Source organism: Oculina patagonica, chromosome 5, assembly GCF_052425735.1.
Source record: "Oculina patagonica isolate OP01 chromosome 5, crgOcupat, whole genome shotgun sequence".
NCBI lineage: Eukaryota > Metazoa > Cnidaria > Anthozoa > Scleractinia > Oculinidae > Oculina > Oculina patagonica.
Window position 1 is genome coordinate 28,225,779 of NC_135762.1, and position 12,217 is coordinate 28,237,995.

General features: G+C 35.5%; 1 protein-coding gene across 1 annotated transcript in view; it reads left to right on the forward strand.

Annotated features, from left to right (window-relative positions):
- LOC144654286 (uncharacterized) overlaps nucleotides 1–12,217 on the forward strand; it is a 42,615-nt gene that overhangs the window by 21,806 nt on the left and 8,592 nt on the right. The window contains exons 21-23 of the mRNA XM_078514385.1: nucleotides 3,348–3,419; nucleotides 4,325–4,426; nucleotides 4,868–4,948. Of these exons, the coding sequence (XP_078370511.1) occupies nucleotides 3,348–3,419; nucleotides 4,325–4,426; nucleotides 4,868–4,948 (255 nt within the window). The remainder of the gene's footprint in view (nucleotides 1–3,347; nucleotides 3,420–4,324; nucleotides 4,427–4,867; nucleotides 4,949–12,217) is intronic.

The following is a 12,217-nucleotide window of genomic DNA, read 5'->3' on the forward strand; positions in this document are numbered from 1 at the left end:
TCTTAGCCTGCGTTGCAGCCGAAAGTGTCACAGAATCCTAGATAAAGTATTTAATTTAATGTAATTAAACCATTAATTCAATTAATTAAGATAAAAATAACTGTTCAATGTTCATGTTCATTAATGAGAACAATGTCCGTTCAAGCCTAAACAAATACCTTCGCGCGAATTGCGTCCGACTGAGTGTTACGGCTCGGTTTCTTTATGCAAATCCACAACATTTCGTGGATCAAGAAATCGAACTTTCCCTGACATTTCTTTAAAATCTTAAAATTGTTGGTCAGGTCGCCAACTTTATCAATTCGGTTAAAATTAAAATTAAAATTAAAAAAAAAATTAAAATTAAAATTTAAAATTAAAAATTTAAAAATTAAACTTAAACTTAAACTTAAACTTAAAATTAAAAATTAAAAATTAAAAATTAAAATTAAAATTAAAATTAAAATTAAAATTAAAATTAAAATTAAAATTAAAATTAAAATTAAAATTAAAAATTAAAAATTTAAAAATTAAACTTAAACTTAAAATTAAAAATTAAAAATTAAAAATTAAAAATTAAAATTTAAAATTTAAAAATTAAAATTAAAATTAAAATTAAAATTAAAATTAAAATTAAAATTAAAATTAAAAATTAAAAATTTAAAAATTAAAATTAAAATTAAAATTAAAATTAAAATTAAAATTAAAATTAAAATTAAAATTAAAAATTAAAAATTAAAAATTAAAATTAAAAATTTAAAAATTAAAATTAAAATTAAAATTAAAAATTAAAATTAAAAATTAAAATTAAAATTAAAATTAAAATTAAAATTAAAATTAAAATTAAAATTAAAATTAAAAATTAAAAATTTAAAAATTAAAATTAAACTTAAAATTAAAATTAAAATTAAAATTAAAAATTAAAATTTAAAATTTAAAAATTAAAATTAAAATTAAAATTAAAATTAAAATTAAAATTAAAATTAAAAATTAAAAATTTAAAAATTAAAATTAAAATTAAACTTAAAATTAAAATTAAAAATTAAAAATTAAAATTAAAAATTAAAATTAAAATTAAAAATTTAAAAATTAAAATTAAAATTAAAAATTAAAAATTAAAAATTAAAATTAAAATTAAAATTAAAATTAAAATTAAAATTAAAATTAAATTAAAATTAAAATTAAAATTAAAATTAAAATTAAAAATTAAAAATTAAAAATTAAAAATTAAAATTAAAATTAAAAATTTAAAAATTAAAATTAAAATTAAAATTAAAATTAAAATTAAAATTAAAATTAAAATTAAAAATTAAAAATTAAAATTAAAATTAAAAATTTAAAAATTAAAATTAAAATTAAAATTAAAAATTAAAAATTAAAAATTAAAATTAAAATTAAAATTAAAATTAAAATTAAAATTAAAATTAAAATTAAAATTAAAATTAAATTAAAATTAAAATTAAAATTAAAATTAAAATTAAAATTAAAATTAAAATTAAAAATTAAAAATTAAAAATTAAAATTAAAATTAAAAATTTAAAAATTAAAATTAAAATTAAAATTAAAATTAGAATTAGAATTAAAATTAAAATTAAAATTAAAAATTAAAAATTAAAAATTAAAAATTAAAAATTAAAAATTAAAAATTAAAAATTAAAATTAAAAATTTAAAAATTAAACTTAAACTTAAACTTAAACTTAAACTTAAACTTAAACTTAAACTTAAACTTAAACTTAAACTTAAACTTAAACTTAAACTTAAACTTAAACTTAAACTTAAACTTAAACTTAAGGCCATCCCTCCCCTTTTTTTTCGTTTATCGTCGTATGCGTTTTCTGTTTTTGGATCGGTCGCTCGGAATAAAAAAACAAAACAAAAAAAGTGGATAAGGAGTCTGGAACTAGGAGGCCCGGTAGATTTTGAGAAAATCAAGGTTGTTTGAAAACAAAAGAAAACGAAAATCGTTGTTATGGTAAGCTTTGTGACTGAGTCACCAGTAAAAAATTATATTTGATCATAATGGTGTGTTTTGGAAAAAATCGAACATTGGCTTCCTTGGTAATTTTTATTTTCAAAACGACGTTCCTAGGGCTCGGAAAACTACATCAAGCCTCCTTAAGAACGGAAAAGCCCACGAAGAATTAATTCGAATAGGGTTCAGTGAAAAGAAAATTCGGTCATTGATGCAGTCCACATGCATTTTTAAGATTGAGAAATGTCTCACATTGACCGTTTTGCATTTACTCAAGTAGATTAAGGCCTGGTTCTCTTTACATTTGAAAGGGGGTGGTCTTGCTAGGTGGTCTACATTAAAAGCAATAAGAGCTATCTGTAAAATTGAACTTTAAGGTTAAACATAACCAAAAACCGTTTAAAATTTTTATGTAACACATATCACATTTCAGTCACGTGATTAACTACGCCCGATTGCGTGACAATTTTACAACTAGAATTAATTCCCACTAGTTAGAGATCGACCGAAGAGCCAGCTTTATATCAGAGCAATGGCTACAAATACTTTCTTTAAAACGCGGGCCGGAATGAGGGAAAACTATATGTCTCGTCAGTAGATTCATTAAATCTTTGAGAGGGGCTGGCACTAGTCAAAGGTAGGAAATAAGTTTTGTCCAGTAAAACGTTTCCTTTCATTCCGAGCGGTTTCCTTGAACCCTTCTTAGGGTAATTGTTTTCATGCAATAAAACTTTATCTTTCAATGTGATAAATGGTGGGAATCGTTAACAATGGTTTTCTCGATCTGTAGGGCGTGGCCAATCACGTGACCCAAATATTTTACTAAATATATCCTTGTTTAATGACCTTCAATCAATGAAGCATTTTTACTCGCATATCGACGCACTGAAGTGTGATTTTTAAACATTGTCAGTAAATATGACGAAGGTCTGAGAACCAGGCCTTAATGTACTTTAGTAGTTTCAACTCTTTTATTCACCACATGTGGCAAAGCGATCTTACATTGCAAAAATTAGCATATTTTTCAAACTAGCTAAGAGACTGGCCATTATGTTTTTGGATGGAGGGGGGGGGGGATATGAAAAATATTTAAAAAATTGTTTGCAGGGCCAAGAAAGCCAAAAAAATTGTTTGCAAATACGATATGTATAACAGAAAGTAGTATGAATTTCGAGAAAATGTTAGCAAAGGCGCAAAAACAAAAACTAAAACAAAATTGCAGAGAAAAACTTTTTCATCCCCCCCCCCCCCCGCCCAAAATAAATAAATAAATAAATAAATAAGACTTTCCTTGCACCTAACTTCACAGTTTAATAATAAGGTTCGAGAGGTGATACAGTTGAAGGAGACCTATACGCAAGTCATATATATGTCAATTTATAAATTGATTCCTAGAATTTTGCAGAACAATATGATAACCTTTATATCGAAAGAGACGCTCCCCGACTCTACTCATCTTGGATTTATGTAAGTATCAGCATGCAAACTCGAACGCCTATGTTTATGTTTGCTTATTTTTATGTACAGCTTTGTTGCATGTCGTTTATAATCGATTGTTCCAAATAAATAAGACCGTCAAATATGGTGGGTCACCCACAGAACAACAGGCTATGAAAAAAAAATGTCTCTCTTTTTTGTTTTGGGTAGCTATGGTCACGCGAGACTTTGAGACGGGGTTTTGCACGCGGGGGGGGGGGGGGGGAGGTATGCAAAAAAACAATGTTGCAAGGTGCAATTGCAAAGGATGAGTTCAATGTATTGCAGCATACTATCAACGGATAATGAGATTTCTATTACGACTCATTTCTTAGTGCGCACTTTGCGCATTTACGTATACAGTAAAAACCCGCAAGTAAGAACCTGATTTTTTCCAGGTTAGCCTAAACAGGTTCTTACATAAATTTGGGCTGTTAAGGTTCTTAACAGGTTCTTATTTTCTAAAGAGAAATTTTAATTGTTGTTAATAGAACTTTTAGTTTTCGGCCTATTTCTTGTAAAAAAAATTGCATACCACACAAGTGTTTATGCAAAAATAAAGCACCTATCATTCAAAACATAACATAAAATACATGAACATTAATGCCTTGTCCAAAGTTAGTTTCTTAAAGTAAACATTTTTAATCAATTTTAGAAAATAAGAGTCTGATTCCAAATTTTAGGCTAAATAGATTCTTATAAAAAGGGGGTCCAATTTGAAAATTTTAGCCTAACAGGTTCTTAAATGTAAGGTAATTACTCCCGGGGGTTTTACTGTACTTAGACAATGTCAGTCGGCTAGAGAAACCTAAGTTCTATACACACTTACACACTATCGAAAAACATTTTCAACGGTAACTCAATGGTCTTTTTATTTGCGTTTCTTTGACTTTTAGATTTCTAAGTGCTAATCGATTGGAGAATATTGCACATCATACCTTTTTTAATGTTAAACCGGGGCAGCATTTAGGGTATGGGAGTCGCTTTGAAGAGATAATGTGAGTATCGTGTAACAAACTAGTGTAATATCAATGTAACCCCGGGAGGGGGAGAGGGGAGGGCTAAATCGCATTTTTAGCGAGATCTTCACTGAAGATCTCGCTAATTCGTAAGACAAATCTCCACGTTTATCTTTGCAGCATCACTGCAAAGCTATTCTGAAGAGATCTTGTGCCTGAATGGCGATTGCTTTGTATTGTCGGGGACAAAAGTTTGCTATTCCTCAAAAAACAACTAGAGTTAGGGAGTGTAGATTTTATGAGACGTTTTCGAAAATGTTTGCTCCCGTTTTGTCAAAATGGGTGTTTATTGTAACCCTAATCTCCATGATTGAACTGTCGAGTCTGAGTAAATTAGGAAAATGATAGACTACTCAAAGTTCCCATTAGTGACAAACAAAGTTTCACGATGATTGTATTGGTATACTTTTTTTCTTTTAGAATGTTATCGGATAATCCCATTACAACTATTGCACCAGGAGCATTTAAAGTCCATAGTAGCGATTATAGTCTTTTCAGAATGTAAGTAACCACTAGGGGGGGTGGGGGGGAAATCAAGACCAGTTGGCTCTTTAATGCGGTTTGCTTTAATACGTGCAAAGGAGGGGTGTGGATGCCATCCCCCCCGTAAGGTTTTTTTTTCGAAAATTTAGCGGAGCTCCCAGAGCGCGCCGAAGGCACGCTCGAGCGTAGCCCCATTCCTTAGAATTTTTGGTAAGCCGTAAGCCATCGAGCCGAAAAAATTGGTTATGACGTCAGCGTACGAGCAAACGTCAGTACAGACTCTCGGGAAGGGGGAGCGGAGTGCCAGTGCAATCCTGACCAGAGGGGAGACAATGCATGCCATCCACTTGTGATGTCAACGACTGTCCAACGACTTACATTTTGATATTGGGCATCAGTGTTATGGTGAATTGACAGCTGTCAAAACAAGGTTTCCGCTGACCCGTATCGCATTACCATATCGCGGGCTCAGATATAAAACACATCGAGGTTGACCGCTGACCAAGTGACATTTCACCATTGATTCGCGGGCGCAGTACTTTTTTGAGGTCATTTGCTCTGGAATTACATGAAGCGGAAAGTGAAATTGGGGAAGTGCGCTGGTTGATGGAGAGGGACAGGGGGCGGGAGCCCGGGAGAAAAGGGGCGGGAAGCGGGAGGAGAGAGGGCGGGAAGTGGGATTCTTAAGAGGGCGTCTTTCTTAGAAACACCCACTCAATTTCGCGTAAAAAATAATTTTGCCTGAAACTCTGTCAACTGAAAGACTTTACTGAGGTAAGAACTAAAACAGATTTGGTTTGATTTGAAATGATATTCTGGCCGCGTTAGGAGCCATAAAATATTTTCCCTTGTCAGCCCCCGTCACAACGTCTCGAAAATTGAAAAATAGGCACTTTTCGTAATACTGTAAAATATTTATTTCGCATCATCTAGCCGCAAATTTTATATCAACTTGCTCATAAACCTTTCTAGTATTCCAAGAAAGTCACAATTTGCCTCTCAATTCTCCTGAAAAGGCAAAATGGAGCGTAATATGACCACTACTAACCACCTTCGAGCGAAGGCTGTAAATTGGCTTCGATTTAGAGGCTATTTTTTAAATTTTGGGACCAACCTAATACTTCTAGCCTATATAGCCGACTAGAGTAGTCGTTTATCTGTAAATATGTGCAAAATCCCATGTACGTTTTCAATATTTCAAAAGTTGTGACCGTTTTTATCAGCACATGTACCAGCATTTTCGATTTTTTCGCCTATATTGAAATCGAACTCTCTCGAGCAGATTTTGACACACATGCAGCCTACCTGCTTCTCATCTCGGTTTACGTCCAACGTTAGACGGTTAACAATCCCCAGAATGCTAAATCCCATAATAACTCCAGCAAATTGGTAGGTATTGCCTTCAAAACTTGAGCACCACGGCATCTATCGAGTCCCTTGTTGGCGAGCGAAAGCCTGAATCCAAGGCTACATTTCGCACTAAATAGCCCATTGAACACCATTTCAGAGCCGTTTTTCTTCAAGAATCAGTCAAAAGACACTCCGAGACTGGTATTCAGAGAACATAGCCGCGATTTGAGGTCTGAATTCCGAAGAAACATCACCATTTACAGCGTACACCTCGACAATATCGATACTGTGTGATGCTGCTTCCGCAGAGGTCCGCATAAATGGGGAGACCGCTGATCGCTTGTGCCAACAAGGCAATGTCACTATATTTTTTTAAACTAGTAATACGTGACTCGCAGGGCCTCGCGAAGCTCTGGGTTGGGGAGGCGGGTGGTGTTATAAATAAGGAGTGGATTATTTGAAGTTGAACATTGTACATATTCAATTTTCCACAGTAGGCAGGAAGATATATTTGTTAAAAATTAGTAACGGGCATGGCCGCGACACCCTCGTTCCCAGGGTCTACTCCGCTTTGAAGATGGCGGCTCTTTCAGGTTCGTAAAGAGGTATAAAGCGTTGGGAAGCGCAGGCTATTTTCAAAATCATCGACAAATTATTGGATAGTCGCAGTTTGGACATTTATTTAAGGGCATTAAAAAAAAAGAAGAACGAACGGCAGGAGGATTCGAACCCTCCGCCCGCGCGCCCCTGATGGCGATGAAAGGTTTATAGCCTGAATAGGCGTTGAGGGAGTATTATGTGGAAATCAGTGTTATTTTAATCCGAAAAGAAAAACGATAAAAATGAAAGGCTCAGGATTCGAACCCACAAAAAAAATAAGGAAAAAAAAAAAAACCCTAGCCGGATTCGAACCCGCGCCCTCAGTCCCGAAGATCTGATTTCAAGTTCGACGCCTTACCATTAGGCCACCAGCGCACGGCGGCCGTGTGACGTCATTTCCGCCAGACACCAAGCTCACAAATATATATATATATATATATACATGACCGTAAACTCCACACGAGATTTCATCCCGCCTGAGCCCTTTGAGGGACAAAATTATACACCCCGCTACGCTCGGCCTTCGGCCTCGCTTCGCGAGGAATTAAAATTTGGAAAGCATGCGCAATTTCGAGTTTTAAAGAAATCAGTCCTATAAATAAATATATTTTAAAAGCGAAGCCTCGAGCCAAATGGCCCATACTGTCACAGCTTATCCCGGTTTCGATAGCATTAAGCGGCTAAGAATATTTCTACTCTCTTCTAGATGGAATGCTAGTCCATCGCAGTCCCCCCCCCCCCCCCCCCCCCCCCCCCCGAATTATTTCGCCGGTAACCATTTATACACCCGGGTGGGTAGAGGCGCTATGAGAGAAAATTGACTTGCTAAAGAACACAATACAGCAACCCTGGCCAGGGATCGAACCGCGGACAGTTCGATCTGGAGTCCGGCAGACTTTAAGATATAGCATTTTGAATTTCGGAGTTCACTCCACACAAGACCTAAGATGGCCGAAAGAAGGCTGTCACGTTTTCTTAAAAAAAATCCTCATCTAACCATTTTTAATACTCTGGAAACTTGAGCGTTGAGGTTTTGCGGGAAGTGTTTATTTGAATGTTTACTTTTTCGTGAGGGTGATCGGATTTGAAGCAGAATTTAATGCCAGATCACATGTCTGTGCTCTTCAAATTTGCGTGAAACAATTTGACGGATAACTAGAGTACAGAATAATGTACAGATCTGAGACAAGTAACGGTAGTTTATATAGCAGTTTTCTACAACCTGTAATATTCTTTTTTTACTCAATAGTTTTGGTTTTATTTTTGGCGGCGTGACAGTGAAAACCACTTATAGGATGTGGTGTTACAGGTATTCTTAGCCTGCCTGCCTTTTGATGAGAGGGATGAGAGGACTTAACGTAATAAAAGCACAGCTATGTCAAGGCATGGAGCCAAGACTACTCAACGACTGTCTGTTACTCTTACGGGATGTTTAATATGGTTTAGTCAGAAACACATTCACATTCACGAATCATATCCGTCCCCTTGTCTATCAGAAGTTGCTTTTTTTCTTTTGATTTTACAGGAATCTCAAAGTGGCTACCGATGGCTTTCAGCATGACCACATCGAATTTTTGAAGCGTGTTGCTGTGGTAACGCTCATAGAAGTCATACGTGTCGTAGCAGATGGGATGCGAGACGTTGATTTCTCTATTAACCTCGTCTACCAGAACTTGTCTGTCGGAATTTTCCTGGAGGCATTGTACATCGTCCTCGTCATAGGGCGACATTCCGACCACACCCTGATCCTTGCGACGCTTTGCTGCTAGTCGGGAGAAAAACCTCTGGATTTGGCTCTTCGTCAGCCACTCTGTTCTTGTAAACATACGTTCATTGTCTTCATTTTTGGCATTTCGCATGTCTACTGCAAGTTGGGAGGGGGGTGGGGGGCGGGGGGGCGGTGAGACATTTGCCCAAAAAAATTCTCGCAAGTTGCATGCCCAAATTTTTACGAAACAGTCGAGAAGAAACGAGGGTAATACGATGCACTAACATAGGCTTTCAAATGAAGTGAAAAATTCTTATATAAGAATCTATCATATGAGCTCATACAGCACGTTAAAAGAAATAGCTGTCTCTACCATTTCGACGGCCGAAGATATCAACAATACAATCCATGTCCATGTTTTTTAGTTAGTTAGGTTAGGTGTCCACAATTAGTAGAGGGGACTTTTCCCCTCAGCTACTACAGATTTGACACGTAAATAAAGTTGTTATTATTATTATTATTATTATTATTATTATTATTATTATTATTATTATTATTATTATTATTATTATTATTATTATTATTATTATGTCTTTGTTGACTTCAGAGTTGGAACACGCCCATTAAATGCTAATAAGTGCGATGGCAAGTAATAATTTAGGCCAAGTAAAAAAACAAATGTTTCTCGTCCCTATTTCTATAAAAAAAAAAAGAGAGCGGCCGGGAGCATTTTTTTTTATTTTTTAATTATTTATTATTTTGTTGCATTCCATACCTGTGTTGTTCGAATATGTGAATATTGATGTATTAGTAGTAAACTTGATTTAAGTGTCAATCGTTCTAGCGCTTTAAACACCTATTGGTGACACTAATGTTTTTTCCTCCATCGTCAAATTCTCCAGGCCAGAAGCGAACTTCCAAAATAAATCCTGCAAGGTAATTGACCTATCCAGTACAAACCTAGCGTAACAAGGATTTAAAGTTTTGGGCCTTAGTTTGTATTAAACGCAGACAAAAGCCATGTCTTACTCCGTACAAAGTGAAAGTAAACATAAAAAAGAGAGGCGGCCCCAAAAAATGAAGCGGGCGGGGACGAGAAACACTTGTTTTTTTTTTTGTTTTGTTTTTTTGTTTCAATTGGCCTTACTGACACGTTGTCGCCCCATCAGATGCTGCGGAGGTAAGTTTTCAATCTGCGCAACGCACTGAATGATCGTTCTGCAGAACACGATGTAGCAGGTATCACTCACGGATATGAACAACGTAAGGAAACTCTGAAAACTTATCAAATAGATCATTCTCTTGCATTTCTGAAACAGACATGTAGCCTAATCCGCGCACACGACGAAAACTCGCGCACATTTTCTGCTCGGCTTCCAGAATGTCTCCGTCGATTTTATAAAATTTAGTAACGCAGAGAAGCTTTCTATATCAGGTGTTTAACTGTGACAAATATTTGCAGTACAGTGCCCAACAGTAAAAAAATTACAAATATGTATATCAACAAACGATCCCCTTAAAATAGAAAATATCCATCTCTTCGAAAAAAAAACTTCTTTGAAAACTGGCTTTGCCCAAATTTCTCTTGCTGCCCAAAAAATCTTAGTTGCCCAAAATTTGAGGGGGCTGCAGCCCCCCCCCCCCCCCTGCTCCCCCGGCCTGTACGCCTATGGGGAAGGGTCCGCCTTTCGCCCAGTTCTTTCTCCTAGTGTAAACCGTGCCGTAAGGTATTCTCTAACCTTCTGCGAAATTCTAACGTTGCTCCTCGGTTTGCTTAGGGCCCATCCTGTTTGTATAGGATTGATTTCTTTAAAACTCGAAATTGCGCATGCTTTCCAAATTTTGATTTAAATAGTGACATTGCCTTGACACAAGCGATCAGCGGTCTCCCCATTTATGCGGACCTCTGCGGAAGCAGCATCACACAGTATCGATATTGTCGAGATGTACGCTGTAAATGGTGATGTTTCTTCGGAATTCAGACCTCAAATCGCGGCTATGTTCTCTGATTACCAGTCTCGGAGTGTCTTTTGTCTGATTCTTGAAGAAAAACGGCTCTGAAACGGTGTTAAATGTGCTATTTAGTGCGAAATGTAGCCTTGGATTCAGGCTTTCGCTCGCTAACAAGGGACTCGATAGATGCCGTGGTGCTCAAGTTTTGAAGGCAATACCTACCAATTTGCTGGAGTTATTATGGGATTTAGCAATTTTGGGATTGTTAACCATCTAACGTTGGACATAAACCGAGATGAGAAGCAGGTAGGCTGCATGTGTGTCAAAATCTGCTCGAGAGAGTTCGATTTCAATATAGGCGAAAAAATCGAAAATGCTGGTACATGTGCTGATAAAAACGGTCACAACTTTTGAAATATTGAAAACGTACATGGGATTTTGCACATATTTGCAGATAAACGACTACTCTAGTCGGCTGTATAGGCTAGAAATATTAGGTTGGTCCCAAAATTTAAAAAATAGCCTCTAAATCGAAGCCAATTTACAGCCTTCGCTCGAAGGTGATTAGTAGTGGTCATATTACGCTCCATTTTGCCTTTTCAAGAGAATTGAGAGGCAAATTGTGACTTTCTTGGAATACTAGAAAGGTTTATAAGCAAGTTGATATAAAATTTGCGGCTAGATGATGCGAAATAAATATTTTACAGTGTTACGAAAAGTGCCTATTTTTCAATTTTCGAGACTTTGTGACGGGGGCTGACAAGGGAAAATATTTTATGGCTTCTAACGCGGCCAGAATATCATTTCAAATCAAACCAAATCTGTTTTAGTTCTTACCTTGGTAAAGTCTTTCAGTTGACAGAGTTTCAGGCAAAATTATTTCTTACGCCAAATTGAGTGGGTGTTTCTAAGAAAGACGCCCTCTTAAGGGTGCGGGAACCGGGAGAAAACGAGTGAAATTTCGTAACATGTCATATTTCGCAATGGACATGGAACAAACAGGAGAGAACAGCTATGGAAAGGGGCGGGAGGCGGAAGTAAAAGGTACGGGAAGCGGGAGGTTCAGACCTCCCTGTCCCCCCCGTAAGATACCGTTTATTAGCCCTGGGCTAATCTAAGAGGTCATACAACCTTCGGAGGTAGTTTTGGATGGGTTTTTAAACAGAAGGGCATATATCTTTAACAATGTTGAAACCAGTCAGGGCAGTGTTGATCGAAATACGTTTTTAAATTAAAAAGACATCGGTTTTGCCATCTACCAAAAGGGAGGATTTATTCGGGGTGGGGAGATTATAACCAAATGTTAATTTTTTTGTTAGCAAGTAGATGGGCTGCAGAGGCTTATATTTAACAATTATTCGCCGAAGGCGAAGTGATTATTCAACAATAATCACTGAGCCTGAGGCGAATAATTGTTTTAGTATGATTTTCAGAGGTGAATATCAAAAACTGCAAAATAACAATAAAAAAAAAACACGAAAACAACAAACACAAGTGCTCGCTTGCGTACGTGTAAACCAGTTTAATTCATCAGGTGAAATCGTAATTACGCTCAAGTTTTATCAATAAAACGGAACAAACAAACACTACCAAAAAAAAAATAGATATCAGGTTCCTTTGTTTAATCGTTGGTGACTGCTGAGCAAGTGTGTGAATCCTCTCGAAATTACTAGCTC